We start from the raw sequence: 17,159 nt of genomic DNA, 5'->3' as shown, positions 1-17,159 counted from the left end.
AGCGTTCATAGGTACGTTCTAGGCGCTCATAGAAGGTATCTTTGATCACTTCGTCCTTCTCTTCCGTCGGGGCGTGGGCGCAAACCAGCGATAAATTGAAAGACTTCGCTTTGATGCGGATTGTGGCTAGACGTTTATCCACCGGAGTGAATGCCAGGACTCGACGACGGAGTCTCTCTCCCACCACGAATCCCACACCGAATTTGCGCTCCTTTATATGGCCGCTGTAGTAGATGTCACAAGGACCCACCTTCTTCCGTCCTTGTCCCGTCCATCGCATTTCTTGGATTGCGGTGATGTCAGCCTTTACTCTTACGAGGACATCAACCAGCTGGGCAGAGGCACCTTCCCAATTAAGGGTCCGGACATTCCAGGTGCATGCCCTTAATTCGTAGTCCTTTAAACGTTTGCAGTAGGCGTATTCAAAATTGGGGCCTTGGTCTAAGACCGAAAGTCGTGAGCTGCTTGAGCCACATGTAAAAGAATCGTTCCTGGCCACTCCCAAGTGAATGACAGTCAGAAACTTTCCTCACTTACGTGAACTTCTACATATGACTCCATCCTCTACCCCTACTTCCCATATAACTCAAATTTGAATCCTTCTGATTCGTTCACTTTATAATGTATACATAAGGAACCGATAAAGGTAGCGAAATAAAACTTTACACAAATACTGTATTTGAGCTGTGACATCACTTGTGGAAAAATTGTCAAAATCGAACCATGACTTTTCAAGGCCCCTGATATCAAACATGAAGAACTCAGTGCCTAAGGGTAATTTTTCACCGAAAATATAGGTAAATCTCTAAATAAATTACGAGAGTATAAAAGGATTAATATTTGGATTAGGATTTTAATATTTGAGTTTTCATTTATATTATTAATTGCTTCTGTTAATTGGCTAATAATTTCAAAAATTTTAGAGTTTGTTCTATATTGTTTATTATTAATTTCAATTAATTCGTTTAATTTATTTTTTATTAACACTAGATCGTCATGGTCTGGTGTTCCTGCTATCCACTTCCATAACGTTCCTATTTCATGTATTCCTATTCTATATCTTGTATTCTTAATTTGTAGTTGTTTTAATAAAGTTTCTATAAGTTCAATTTCTGGATCTGTGTCTAAATCGTTAATATAAGCTTTGTCATATTAATTATTTTCTTCAAAATTTTTATACTCTCGCAACAAAGTTGCTAACAGAGTATAATAGTTTTGTTCACATAACGGTTGTTTGTAACACCCAAAACTGAACGAGTTAGATATAGTAGGGTTATATATACCAAAGTGATCAGGGTGAAGAGTGGAGTTCAAATTCGGATGACTGTCTGTCCGTCCGTCCGTCTGTGCAAGCTGTAACTTGAGTAAAAATTAAGATATCTTGATGAAACTTGGCACCATAGGAAGGTTTTTTTCGAAGATGGGCAAAATCGGACAACTGTCACGCCCACAAAATGGCGAAATCATATGTGGATGTAATTTTTTTTGGGGAAGTGGGCGTGGCCCCGCCCCTTCTAAATTTTTTGTACATATCTCGTAAACCACTATCAAGTCGTCTCTTTTAGGTACCACCTTATACAGTCCAAAAATGGAGGAAATCGGATTATAACCACGCCCACCTCCCAGACAAAGGTTATGTTGAAAACTTCTAAAAATGCTATAATTCAGTAAGAAAAACCACCCGAAACCTTAAATTTCATTATAAAGATGGTACAGAAGAACTGCACTAAAAATGGTATACAAAATTTAAATGGGTGTGATTCCGCCCACTTATGGGTCAAAAACCATATGTCCGAATCAACTCCACCAATTTCAATGAAATTCGGTTAATAATATCTTCCTAGCTTCCCAATGGTATGTTGTGAAAATAGTCCAAATCGGTTCACAACCACGCTTACTTCCCATATACCAGAACTTTGAAGTCGATCTGAATCGTTCACTTTACAATATATAAAGTAAGCACTAGTGAACATATCGAAACAGAACTTGGAAAAATACTGCATTTAAAGAGTGACATCGAGCTTCTAAAATTCGTCGAAATCGGTCCATAAGTCCATAAGTTTTCAAGACCCTATATATCGAATATGGGGACGTCAGTGCTTCTAACAAATTTTTTACCGAAAATATAGTTAAGTCTCTCAGATATTTTGAAGAAATTCAGAGGGAATATGTTTCTTCTAATAATATTTCTCCGTGCCAAAAATTAGTGAAATCGGGTCATAACTTCCCCTAGCTCCCATATACCTAATATTAGGGGTTTCAAACTTTCAATGGACTTTATATCATATATATGCCGAATATGTGAATCAAATTATAAAATGTTCGGTGACACCCGAACTTAGCCCTTTCTTACTTGTTATATCTGATTTTTTTATTATAATAACCTATATCTAAAATCATAAGTTCTCTAAAGTATGTTATATTCGTGATGTGGAAAATATCTCCGTAGTCATTACATCTCCGTCTTCTAATAATACGTAATCTTCTCTAAAATCTTCTCTAAGAACAAAATATTAGAAATATACAAGCTCGCACTAGGGCGTCGAGCTCTGCGCGTTCCCAACGCCTTCGTATTCAGAGAGAAAGACAACGGACACCAAAGGCTAGAGGTCGTAATGAAATTTTAGCTCATTGCAAATAAAATACAATTTCATGTTCGAATTTTCCTCATTTTACTTTTTTAAAATGAACCCACGCAAGAAACGGGAAAGTACATACATATGTATGGGAGAGTGTGTAAAAAGTTATAACTTTTGAAATGTTTGTTTAAACCCGTGCGAAGCCGCGAAATTTCAATAATTGTTGAATGTACCCTCTCAATTTGACCATTCTTGGTGCTATGATTTGGGTTACAAAAGAATTATTTCTATCTGAAGGACTTAAATTGTACCGTAGTGAATCCTGGTTCGTTATCGATTGTTAACTTCTTTATATTAGGGGATCTTTGTAATATTTCTAACACTTTATTTTTATACCCTGAACAGGGTATATTAAGTTTGTCACGAAGTTTGTAACACCCAGAAGGAAGCGTCGGAGGCCCTATAAAGTATATATATAAATGATCAGTATGTTGAACTGAGTCGATTTAGCCATATCCGTCCGTCTGTCTGTTTGTCTGTATATATACGAACTAGTCCTTCAGTTTTTAAGATATCGTTTTGAAATGTTGAAGATGTTATTTTCTATTCAAGAAGCTGCTTATTTGTCGGAACTGCCGATATCGGACCACTATATCATATAGCTGCCATACAAACTGAACGATCGGAATCAAGGGCTTGTTTTTTACTTACTTTTTTCTTACGTCTTTAGATTTGCTAAACACATAGTTACTAAAAGAAATGCACCCGTGAAGAGTATATTAGCTTCGGTATAGCCAAAGTTAACAATTTTTCTTGTCTAAATTAATGTATCTTCGATCTGCTTAATAACCAAAAATTTGGTATAGCTATCTATACATGTAATGAATTTTAACGATTGCGCTTAAAATATGTACATATATCCATGTGTATTTGTACTCCTTCCTCTGTTGGTACTGGGACTTCTCCAATTGGTATTTTTATAGTGTGTCTATCGTATTTATTTTTATTACATACTAGCAGACCCGGCCACACGTTTTGTGGCTAAGATATACAATCAATCTTGGCTTCAATGACGATACAAAAATCATTACAAAGTCGAGGATGATTTATGTTATACAGCATGATGACAACTGAAGCTACTTTTAAATATGAAATTAGAAATTAAGTGAAATGAAATTAAGATAATCCAGGCAATTCCAATGATTATAAAAATCCTTTGGGATAGTTGGCTACGACATCCTAATTTGTATCTGTGTCAACTCTCCTGTAACGAAATTCTAAATTGTCGCATTGACATCGACGACATCTCTTTTTTTTGCGACCAATATTGGTCGTTCACTCAGCCAATTATGGGTATTATATTGTTGTTTTATGTCCGGAAAGAGACAGAAATCTGTTTGAAATGTTATTAACCCATCGAGGTGTCAACTGTGACCTTATTAATTCCAATATCTAGCAACTGCTTCTACAATCGCAGTTTGATCTTGTTGCAAATACGCTTGTATGTATAAATAAGCGATTTTTTATGCGCCGTACTTCCCAAGTTATCAACTTGCATATCTGGAGATCTATAGCGCTATTTTTGGCGGTTTTGCAAACTGGTGTTTTGTTGATTTGCAATTTAGGAGTAATTTCAATGCCGAATGTACAGTTTGTGAGCCTACTAACAAATTGCCAAGTTGTCCCTGTTCCCGTTATGCTTTGATGGTGAAAATGAGTGATGGTGAAATGAGTAAAAACTTATTGAAATGTTTGTTTAAACCCGTGCGGAGCGTTCTGCTAGTAGCTTATAAATCGGGTAATATATGAGGAAATAATCTTAGATTAATGTATGTTTGTGATGAAAATTAGTTTAATCGGCTTAGGAATTACCTCATATTGAATGATTTTCGTTTTTCTATTTGACTTTATACCGAATATATGGGTCAAATTGTGTGTTATCTTAAAAAACCTAAATCAATAAATTGCGAGGGTATAAAATGTTCGGTTGCACCCGAACTTAGCCTTTCCTTACTTGTTTTCTGTTGAATTTAACGTTTTAGATATAAATTTAAGGTTTGTCACCTTGGCTTAAGACTCCACAAATAGCTTCATTTGATGCGTCTGTTGTTAATACAAATCTTTCATTAAAATTTGGTTGAATTAATTCTACTTGCAGCCCTATTCTGTGCACTTTACAAATTCAAAAAATTTTTAATTTATAAAAAATTGAAATTTATCAAGTATTTCGTATTCTGTGTCTAAAATAAAAGGCTTTTTTCTTGATAAGTTGTTAAGAAGTAAAATGCTCCTGACAAATAAAATATCTCGTTGTGGATAGTTGTGTACATATATTGCATTCGATTACAGCATAGCACATTTTTGCCAATAATGAACAAAGTTTAGATTTCGTAGTCCCCAAGAAACTTTTCTGAAGCTAAACCAACTAAATCAAAATTACATTCCAAATATTTTTAAATCTATTACAATGGACCTATGTATGTATATGCATTACATTATATAATATTACTAGTGACCGGACCACGCATTGCTGTGGATAAGGTATATTTGATGAATTGAAATTATTTAACTACTTTCCATATTCTCCGTCAGATTAATGGTTTACGATAAATATACCAAAACTCTCTCTTGGGTTTTTTCGTACCTATTTCATGTGTTCCGAATTTTATAACAAGAATTCCAAATTTCTCATAGTAACACAATGCTTAAGTTTGAGCTTAGGATATCCAGATCAAATTATCGCTTGACCAAATGACCGACCGGATAGACGGATGTTGAGCTGTGACCACGTCCATTTACGTAAAAATGTGTAAATCCTATTGTCCTTCGGTCTTGTGAATATCTGTTGCAAAAGTCTTAATTTATTTCTTTCTTTTTATTTTTTGCATTTGTCCGATTTAGCCTATCTACAAAACAATTTCATATTGCTAACTGTAACGTATACGAACGATTTCATTTCAATTCAAATTATCGCTTGACCGAATGGCCGAATGGACAGACTGATGGACATTGCGACTAAAATTTTCAATATAAACTATCCTATCTTTTAAGTTAGACCAAACAGCAGACGTGTGGAAAATTTCAGTAAAATTGGTACAGTGGTTAAGGCGCCAATCCAGGATAAACAACGCGACATGAAATTTTTATATACATATCGATATAATAATAATTCAATTCAATTTTCAATTCAACTCGAATATAATTGGACAGAAATCAGCTGTTTCTGTTTACATTATTTTTTCCCACACGTGTGGGGAAAAGCTATGCGTACTGAAGCTTTTTCTTTTAACAAAATTGTCACAGAACACCAAAAAATTTCTTTGCCTAATACCTAAGACAGACATATGGTTTCCATACTATAATATGTACTACTATAAAAGCTCTAGAAACCATGAACCAGCATAGTGAAGTGCTGACCACAAATGTCGCTTTGAAGCCAGCGTCTTGAACATTTTGAAGACGGCAACGACATATCAAACAGCAATTTCATTGTTGCCGTACTAACATCTTTCACTTCAATAAAATTTACATATTTAGTTTAAAGTGAAATTATTTACGCAAAAAATGTAAAAATGATCGATTTATTTGTTTTAAATAATCGATTGTTATTATAAATGATATATTAAAGCTATTTTACGTTTCTGCTGGCAAAATAACGTCATATTTGTTATAACTTTTAATAATTTTACATTTCACATGTTAGTGGCAGCTCTACAGCGGCCATTGTCGTCGGCAAAATTAGAAACATTTCTAATTTGGCGACAACGATAACTACAAGCCTGTTGTCGCGTAGTCGTGCTGTTGTCAAAAAATCTGTGCCCATAAGAACGCGTGTATTTTTATATTTGACAGATGTCGCTCGTCGCTTGTCGTCTTATATGTGTTCAGCACATGACACACATGTAGTATATTATACTATGTATTTAAAACAAGCTGATTTCAAATACCTCTTACCGCGGGTCGGGGAAAATATTTGAAACACCAAGCTTGAGTGAGAACTATTTCATTCTAATTTTATTTTGGTTTTTTACTTACTTATATACAAATTTTAGAATTATCTTAAGAACTAATTATATATGTATGTGTGTATGTCTATATGTATATTTTATATGTTGCACGATAAGGGGTTATTTCAAATGCACACAAGCAATTGCCCAAATGTATTTTTATAACCAATAGGTTATCTTGTGCATACATATAAATGTATGTACGTTGTATATATAAATGTATGTATTATATGTATGTATGTATGTATGCTCGTTAAATATATTTGAACATACATATTTATGCTCAGTGGACTGTATGTGTTATTACATTTTTCTTATTTAATATTCTTAATATGTAGAGTAATAAAAAACTAAATATATACGCACATGTTCATTTTTGAACACTATGTTTACATTCATCAGCTGATATATAATGATTACATTTTACATATTATTACATACTTATATATTACATATTTTTCACATAGTTTTTTTTCAAATTTTGTTTTTTGATATCAATTAATTTTGAATTTAATTTATTTTCTGTATGTCAAAATGTCAGAAAACATATGATTGTGGCAGAAGAGCTTAAAGCTTTCGGTGTGTTCAATGCAATCCATTGTAGTACATTTCACAACACCACAAAATTTCAATGGTTTCTAGAACTCTATTGTAGTACGGAACACCATTTGCTTTCAAACAAAATTCGGAAAACCGGTGATACACATATGGTTTCTGAAGCATACTACAATGTATACTACATGTCTGTCTCAGGTATTACTTGATAAAAATCTGAAAAAAAAAATTCAATTTGTTATTTTGTCAAGTGCACAGAATAGGGTTGTTGATCTACTAATATGAACTTCTAGTCTAATTTGAATTTTTTTTAGACATATATGGTGAAACTCTTCCTTTTCCACCTGATAAATGTATTGTTAATGGTTTTGCTATTTTAGCATAATCTTTAATAAACTTTCTGTAATATCCAATCATTCCGAGGAAACTTCGTAACTGTCGTAGAGTAGACGGAGCCAGAAAATTTAAAATTTTTTCGACTTTTTTTGGATCTTTACATTACATTACATTATTACATTATTTGCAACAATATATCCCAAAAATTTTACTTCTTGGAATTTAGATTTTTGTAATGAAATTTTCATATTTGCATTTTTTAGCACTTCAATTACCATATTTAAAAGTTTCTTATGTTCATGGAATAAAACAAATATACTAAGCGCATTTTTTTCACCAAATGGCATTTGTAAAAAATCGCACTTTTAGTTCTTTTTTAATCGAGTACCATTCGCAATTTTAGCGTACCATCTTCATTTACATCTTTTTTTGGTACAACCCAATTTGGTGAATTATATGCGTTCTTACTTGATCTTATTATTTCATCTTCCATAATTTTTTTACCTCTTCATTTTTATGCCGCATTATTTTTAACCACAATAACGACTCATCTCAGTTGTGCCAGAATTAGTCATGTTTTTTCAGAAAAAAAAAGAAAACAAGTAAGGAAGGGCTAAGTTCGGGTGTAACCGAACATTTTATACTCTCGCAATTTAATGATGTAATTTTATAAAGATAACACGAGTTTGTTATAAAGTTCAATAGAATAACGAAAATCATCATAAATAGTATATGGGGACTGAGGTAATTCCTAAACCGATTTCACTCGTTTTCACCACCAAGATACAATGTATCGAAAACTATACGCTCACTTAATTTAATATTACTTATAATTAGGTATATGGGATCTGGGGGAAGTTATGACCCGCTGAAATCTCGGTTGCTAATAATTATTTCTGCGTAAGTGAATTTTACGTTTTTAATTAAAATTTACTCTTTGCTAATTTTTAATGATTAGAGCTTCATAAATATAGTTCAGATTGGAATTAAACGCAATTATATCCCAGCACATGTTGAGCCTAACATGGACTACCACGGTAGAGGCTAATATTACGCAGCCATTGGATGGGTTTGTTTTTAAAGAGGACCCCAAATTTGGCGTTCCGCTTTCCAAAGGGAACTTCATTTGCGTTATCTGTTTTGATATCCTTGAAAAAGAAATGGACCATTTAAATTATTCAGCCCACAATGTTTTCCATCAAAATCATCCCAAGTATTGTCAAGAAATGATAAAAGGCAGATTGGGACCCCAACAACTACCTGGTCCATTTTACCCTCCAATATTTTTGTTTCTTCTTTCTGGGTATTTTTTTTTTTCAGTTTATAATATATTTTGCGTTTGGAATTATTGTTTCACAAAAAATACTTTTTTTTAAGTTAATCAAATAGATTTGATTGTATTATTGCATGTATTTGGTAAACTACATACCAAAAAAAGATTGGTGGTTCATATTTGCCTACTTTCCTATACATAATATTTTAGTAACATCCTGATATTACCGTTACCGAAATCTGTTCACAACCACGCCTACTTCCGATATAATACAATTTTGAATTCCATCTGATTCGTTTACTTTATAATATATACATCAAGAACTAACGAAGATGACGGAATAAAAATTCGCACAAATACTGTGAGGTAAAAAATTGTCTAAATCGGACTATAACTTTCCAAGGACGCAGTACCGAAAATGAGAACCTCAGTGCATATGGATAATTTTTGTACCGAAAATATAGGTAAATCTCTCAGATGTGTATGTGATTGGCGTTGCAACCGTTTAGCCGGTTATAGCCGAATCGACGATAGTGCGCCACCTGTCTCTCTCCTTCGCAGTTCGGCGCCAGTTGGAGATCCCAAGTGTAACCAGGTCGCTCTCCACCTGGTCCCTCCAACGGAGTGGAGGCCTTCCCCTTCCTCGGCTTCCTCCGGCGGGTACTGCATCGAACACTTTCAGGGCTGGAGTGTTTTCGTCCATTCGGACAACATGACCTAGCCAGCGTAGCCGCTGTCTTTTTATTCGCTGAACTATGTCAATGTCGTCGTATAACTCGTACAGCTCATCGTTCCATCGTCTGCGGTATTCGCCGTTGCCAATGTTCTGAGGACCATAAATCTTGCGCAAAATTTTCCTCTCGAAAACTCCTAGTGTCGTCTCATCTGATGTTGACATCGTCCAAGCTTCTGCACCGTAAAGCAGGACGGGAATGATAAGCGACTTGTAGAGCTTGATTTTGGTTCGTCGAGAGAGGACTTTACTGTTCAATTGCCTACTCAGTCCAAAGTAGCACCTGTTAGCAAGAGTTATTCTGCGCTGGATTTCGAGGCTGACATTGTTCGTGTTGTTGATGCTGGTTCCCAGGTATACGAAATTATCTACGACCTCGAAGTTATGACTGTCAACAGTGACGTGGGAGCCAAGACGCGAATGCGCCGACTGTTTGTTTGATGACAGGAGATATTTCGTCTTGTCCTCATTCACCTCCAGACCCATTCGCTTCGCCTCCTTATCCATGCGGGAAAAAGCAGAACAAACGGCGCGGTTGTTGCTTCCGATGATATCAATATCATCGGCGTACGCCAGGAGCTGTACACTCTTGTAGAAGATTGTACCTTCTCGGTTTAGCTCTGCAGCTCTTATAATTTTTTCCAGCATCAGGTTAAAGAAGTCGCACGATAGTGAGTCACCTTGTCTGAAACCTCGTTTGGTATCGAACGGCTCGGAGAGGTCCTTCCCAATCATGACGGAGCTTTTGGTGTTGCTCAACGTCAATTTACACAGCCGTATTAGTTTTGCGGGGATACCAAATTCAGACATCGCGGCGTAAAGGCAACTCCTTTTCGTGCTGTCGAAAGCAGCTTTAAAATCGACAAAAAGGTGGTGTGTGTCGATCCTCTTTTCTCGGGTCTTTTCCAAGATTTGGCGCATGGTGAATATCTGGTCAGTTGTCGATTTTCCAGGTCTAAAGCCACACTGATAAGGTCCAATCAGTTTGTTGACGGTGGGCTCTCAGATATTTTATAGAAATTCAGAGGAAATCTTTTTTCCTTCTAATAATGTGTCTCTGTGCCAAAAATGGATGTAATTGTGTCATAACTTCCCCTAGCTTCCATATACCTACCTACCATGATTCAATTATAAAAGGTTTGGTAAGTAGTGACAGCTAAGATTTGACACTGCGTTACAAAAGGTTGTATTTGCAAAGGAATGAAAAAAGGGAAAAATTAATTCGCTTTTTTTGTGAACGTAGTAAAAAATATATTCTAAGTAGTATAAAATATACTACTATTCTCGGACCAAAATTATTAAAGCAACCTCCTCAGGGTGCTAAGGAACATGTGTTCCAAGTTTCATAAGATATCTTAATTTTTACTCAAGTTATCGCTTGCACGGACAGACATCCGGATTTCAAATCTACTCGTCATCCTAATCATTTATGTATATATAACCCCATATCTAACTCTTATATTTCTTGGTGACACAAACAACCGTTATGTGAACAAAACTATTATACTCTGTGCAACAAGTTGCGAGAGTATAATTAAATTATTCTTATCATTTTGATTTTCAGCAATAACGACACATTTAACTTATGACAGTGAATTTGATTCATAGAGTGGAAGACCGTATGCCCAAGAAAAAACTTTAGTACTTTAGTATTTATTAGTGTAGTAGTGGAAGACGGTATGCCCAAGAAAAAACTTTAGTACTTTAGTATTTTTTAGTATTTATTCCACTTATTATCAGCACTTTACTAGTTTAGTCAATAAAAGTATTGCATTTTTCTACATTTGCTGAATAGAAGACATGTGAAAACTTTCAACCGCTCTCCTGAAAAATCGACTTTTCGAGTTGTGACACTATTCACGTAAACGAGCGACATATTTTCCCCAAAAAACAGAAATATATTTCACTTTTTTTTAAATTGGCATAAATTGAAAGCCATGACGTAGGCTGCAAGCAACTTGATATTCAATTATTGTTGCAAAGATGCCGTCGGCAAGAAAACTGTTTCCATTTATGGCCAAAATTTACTCATAGGTCCTTATTTTTAAATGATTCTTTAGATACTTCGGAAGATTTACTTTCCATAAAATGTACTATTTGTGTACAATTTCGTAAAAGGGAATAATTCACTTATTTCAACTTAATTCGTCATTAATTTTAAAATTTTGATACTTTTTATTTGAAAATTGGAGAACTCTATACTCAGCTGATAATTTCTTGATCATCAACTTGAAACGTTCTTGCCTGAAAAAAATGAAAGCAAGACGTAGTGGTAGTAAAAAAGGGTGTGTGTGTGGCCCGTTACGCCCGAGTTATTTAATGCATTACATTAAACTTCGAGAACAGTTGTGAAAGCAATTAGCAATGCTGTCACTTAATTTTATTTCAGCGATAATAAAAAAATTTTTCATTTATTAGATAAAATATTATTAGATAAAAAATTATAAAATAAATTAGGCACTCATGCAGTTCTCTGGAACAGAGGATCATACTAGTGAGGGCCATATTTGGATGTAATTTTTTTGTAAGTGGGCGTGGCCCCGCTCCCTACTAAGTTTTTTTTGCATATCTTGTAAACTACTAAAGCTATATCAGCCAAAGTTTCTGCAGTCATTTACTTTATGTAAACACTTTAAAAAGGATGAAATCGGATAATGACTACGCCCACCTCCCATACAAATATTATGTTGAAAATTACCAAAATTGCGTTAACTCACTAACAAAAAACGGCAGAAACACTAAATCCCAGAAACTACTCGATCGATTACAATGTAATTCGGTAGGGTAAAGTAGGCAAATATGGACCACGTGGGAAATACGCACCAACCAGTTATCTTGAATACCAATTGTTAAATCCTCCTTTATTGTCGTTTGATTTTTTCGTCTATTCGCACAAACTTCCTCGGTTTGAATTTATCATTCAGCAAGTGCGGACACTCGAGCAATAGAGATTTTTGTAAAATCTCGGTTGCTAATAATTATTTCTGCGTAAGTGAATTTTACGTTTTTAATTAAAATTTACTCTTTGCTAATTTTTAATGATTAGAGCTTCATAAATATAGTTCAGATTGGAATTAAACGCAATTATATCCCCAGCACATGTTGAGCCTAACATGGACTACCACGGTAGAGGCTAATATTACGCAGCCATTGGATGGGTTTGTTTTTAAAGAGGACCCCAAATTTGGCGTTCCGCTTTCCAAAGGGAACTTCATTTGCGTTATCTGTTTTGATATCCTTGAAAAAGAAATGGACCATTTAAATTATTCAGCCCACAATGTTTTCCATCAAAATCATCCCAAGTATTGTCAAGAAAGGATAAAAGGCAGATTGGGACCCCAACAACTACCTGGTCCATTTTACCCTCCAATATTTTTGTTTCTTCTTTCTGGGTATTTTTTTTTCAGTTTATAATATATTTTGCGTTTGGAATTATTGTTTCACAAAAAATACTTTTTTTTAAGTTAATCAAATAGATTTGATTGTATATTGCATGTATTTGGTGAACTACATACCAAAAAAAGATTGGTGGTTCATATTTGCCTACTTTCCTATACATAATATTTTAGTAACATCCTGATATTACCGTTACCGAAATCTGTTCACAACCACGCCTACTTCCGATATAATACAATTTTGAATTCCATCTGATTCGTTTACTTTATAATATATACATCAAGAACTAACGAAGATGACGGAATAAAAATTCACACAAATACTGTGAGGTGTGGCATCACTCACTTAAAAATTGTCTAAATCGGACTATAACTTTCCAAGGACGCAGTACCGAAAATGAGAACCTCAGTGCATATGGATAATTTTTGTACCGAAAATATAGGTAAATCTCTCAGATATTTTATAGAAATTCAGAGGAAATCTTTTTTCCTTCTAATAATGTGTCTCTGTGCCAAAAATGGATGTACCTATACCTACCTACCATGATTCAATTATAAAAGGTTTGGTAAGTAGTGACAGCTAAGATTTGACACTGCGTTACAAAAGGTTGTATTTGCAAAGGAATGAAAAAAGGGAAAAATTAATTCGCTTTTTTGTGAACGTAGTAAAAAATATATTCTAAGTAGTATAAAATATACTACTATTCTCGGACCAAAATTATTAATTAGCATGAAAATGTGCCCTGTTTTCTCTAATAATGGTTTGAATTTTTAATTTTTATGTAGGTGACTGCCGTCTAGTGAAGAGAGTTAATATCTATTTAATATTAGTAGTCATAAAGAATAGAATATTTAAAGTTTTTCTCCATGAAACAAACATTTAATTTTATTTTCGGAAATTGGTATTAAAATTATATAATAATTGATCAGACACCTACTAACAAATTAGTCTGGCAGAATTGGAACCACACATTCTGATTTCGTTTCAAGTGAAGCGCTAGAAAGATTCTAACAATGGATACATAACGTTGATTGAATACATGATCATTCAACGAGAGAGTTACAAAAAGAGAGTTGAAGATGTAGTCTCAATTTCCTTCTGTGGAAAATAAAACAATGGTAAAAACATAGTACTCTAGATTCATTGTGCGACTGCTCTGAAGAATTCTAAGAAAAATCTAAAAATGTATTATTCAGATGTTATATATTTATCCAATACTTTTATCTTTGATCAAATATTTAGTATGTATATTTCTACTAGACTTGACAGTGTTAATTTCGGGAATGTATACGAAACCTACGAAATAAATCCTTAGACACCTGAAAATCGCTTGGTTCTCACATGTACATATGACTAAATATTACAGTTCCGCTTCAAGGAGAAGGAACATTGTGATCAGTAAAATAATATAAGGGTGATTGATTACATAACCTTTTATTGGGAGAATTGCAAAAGACAATGGAAGAACTAGAGTTCGAAAAATATTCCTGATTTCTTTATGCGAGAAACACGCAAAACAGCGAAGTACACTGAACGCTTTTTATTTAAAATTAGGTTTAAACAGTTGTTACGTAACAAAAATTGGCAGTCATGTTAATCTTCTTATATCTCTACTTGTTACTTTCTGTTTTGAACTCTCTTTTGAGACGAAATATCGGTATCCAATCCCAAAACCAATCTGCATCCTTGTAACTGCGCCTTTTTGGCAATCGACTGTTTTTGTTTTTCTTTAATCGCCTTAATCGCAATACCCAGATTCAATAAAAAACGCGATTAATTATCTTCTCGATGTACATAACCGCATATGTATATAAACGAAACGGTTATGATAGTTTTTATATTAAAAACATAATTGAATCGAACAATTTATTTGAATTTTTGTAATATAAAAATTAATATAATAAATTGTAATATAAATTACAACTAGCGAGAGTATGTTCGGCTATACCTAAATTTAGAACTTCCTTGCTTGTCGTACTTCTTTTCGGGTGTTCACACGGGAAAATAAATGATACCAAATATTTGGACTTTCTCACATGATATCTGAAAGCATCTTAACTCTGGTTCAATACTGCAGTGATAAATTGTGCTTATCTTTCTCCTTTTTTGAGTGAAACTTTCACATACGAAATTAAACAAATAACATTTTATATTCAGAACAACCGAAAGGTATACTCCTAACTAGCATAGTGTGTCAATCCTCAAATAAATTTTCAAAGTTATACTCACTAAAGTTAACATCTACATGTTTTAATGTGTTTGAACTTTTAGAATCGATAGCTGGGCCAACATTGCTCTTTCGTGACTTTTATTAATAGTATACAATTATAAGTGGCAGCGTCAAGGCCGAGAAATAACTTCTGAATTATAAGCTAATTCGGTAAAACAGATCCAACACGCCATCAAAAGTTCTTGACACCGCGGAAATGTTTAGCACCTGCAAATAAACAACAGTATTTATATACAGTGTAGTTCAAAATATTCGGAACTGAAGATATATGCAAATTCTGTATTTTTTACAGAAAATCACAGTTAATTTAAGTATATACATACATATGTTTTAAAGCATAATCCTTAAACAGATATAATATTAGAAAAATAAGTATCCATTTAAGTGTTTATAATAAATTAAATGGAAAATATGATATCTTTCATTACTTTTATTTTTTTCAAAAACGCCAGATAAATCAGATATTTGGGATACCGAGCATAATATAATAAACACTTTTTTTAAATGGTACCGATTGTGACAGGTTTTTTGTAGTATATTCCTGACCAAACTTTTTATTGCTCAGAGAAAGGTCTTACATGCATACATATGTATATCATAGCGTACTTTCAACGAACCAACAAACTCCTTGGTAATCGCTTAGTTTAAATGATGGGTATCGATGACAATAAGTAACTCGTTATAATAATTAATAGTTAACAAATTATAGTTTATGCGTTTCTTTCCATCTGAACACACACTCATACATAATATTTATGTATTCATATTCTTTTCGAAGAAACAAACGAATTTATATTTAAATGTCGAACATTTGGCGAACGTAAATAAAAAGAAAAGTCATACAATTACAAAAAAAACACTTTTATATACATAATTTTTAATAAACAAAATTTTCTTACGCGTTTGTCAAACGTTAAAATATTAAATATATCCTCACCGAACTAAATTTCGGATATGTATAGTCGCGTAGAGTGGTCGGTTGTAATAATTATTACGAATAATTTGAAACAATTAACGGTGTAAACTCAAACTAAAAATAAATACATACCCATATCCCAGTAGACAAAATGGTAAGGTTTTTGTTTTTGATTACGCTTATGGGTGTGATGAGCGAATACCAATATTCAAGTTTTCTCTTTCTTCACAAGTCAGGCGACTGTTCACACGGCGACCAATTTCAACAACCATTTAAATTATGGGACAAAACACATATGCTCTCAACTTATGACAGTTACTTGAACATTGTCAATGAATTGAAGAACGAACTCTCGTTCCTATCGAGACAAGTGGCTATGGTACAAAAAGAGTTTCATGATTCATCCGAACATGACGAGGAACGCTGCACAAAGCTCGAGTCGTCGCTCAAGATCTTGGAATCGCAAAACGACTTACTACAGCACGCATTGGAACAAGTCTCACAAGACAATCACAAACACTGTTATGAACTAAGCCAAAGTGTCCGAAAAATTATTTTGCCACCGAACTAATGTTGAGCGCATAACTTAAATGCAATTATTTCTTTCACTTGCAGAACGAAAATCTTCGATGCCAGGTACAGCATCTGCAGTGTACTATTTTGGAGAAGGAACAGTGTATAGGAAAGCTAAATAATATGCTGGATCAACTGCGATGCGAGCAACAGCAACAATACCAACAACGTACCAGTGATTGTTGCCTCAAAGCTAAAGACAAAGAAATACGAGAGTTGTGTCAGAAGTTAGAACAAGCAAATAAAAAGATTGAATCACTTGTATGTGAACTAGAACAGAGTCAAAAACAAGAGCGGTTCTTGCTTTGCGAAACTCGAAAACTGAACGAAGAATTGAATGAAAGTAAACGGAAGCATGGTAAGGATGTATTTGCTAACATCAGTGAAATATCCCATTGGCCACCATTAGTTAGTGTTAAACGCCAACTTACAGCTATTTCTTAAAATTTTAAGATTTTAGACTGTCCTCTGTCAACGCTACTCATTTTATGATTGAAGGAACTGACTGACAAGTTAGCCAAATCAGACCAACTTCCTTTCCTTCTATACCTACATATTTGA

At 34.0% G+C, this 17,159-nt stretch overlaps 1 protein-coding gene across 12 annotated transcripts in view; it reads left to right on the top strand.

Moving 5' to 3' along the window:
• Positions 1 to 17,159, top strand: part of LOC105220142 (uncharacterized) — a 130,348-nt gene that overhangs the window by 98,593 nt on the left and 14,596 nt on the right. For 8 of the 12 annotated variants that reach the window (XR_008470175.1, XM_054226269.1, XM_054226274.1 and 5 more), the window contains 2 exons: positions 16,258 to 16,566; positions 16,641 to 16,956. Coding sequence is in view for 11 of the 12 variants with exons in the window: in XM_054226269.1 (XP_054082244.1) it covers positions 16,258 to 16,566; positions 16,641 to 16,956 (625 nt within the window). In the remaining variant the exon portion in view is untranslated. The remainder of the gene's footprint in view (positions 1 to 16,257; positions 16,567 to 16,640; positions 16,957 to 17,159) is intronic. The other 4 variants (XM_054226278.1, XM_054226277.1, XM_054226275.1 and 1 more) reach the window with 1 other exon arrangement.

Source organism: Zeugodacus cucurbitae, chromosome 3 (assembly GCF_028554725.1).
Source record: "Zeugodacus cucurbitae isolate PBARC_wt_2022May chromosome 3, idZeuCucr1.2, whole genome shotgun sequence".
Classification (NCBI taxonomy): Eukaryota; Metazoa; Arthropoda; class Insecta; order Diptera; family Tephritidae; genus Zeugodacus; species Zeugodacus cucurbitae.
The sequence above is the reverse complement of the archived record's forward strand: the minus strand, read 5'-3'. Positions and strand labels throughout refer to the sequence as shown.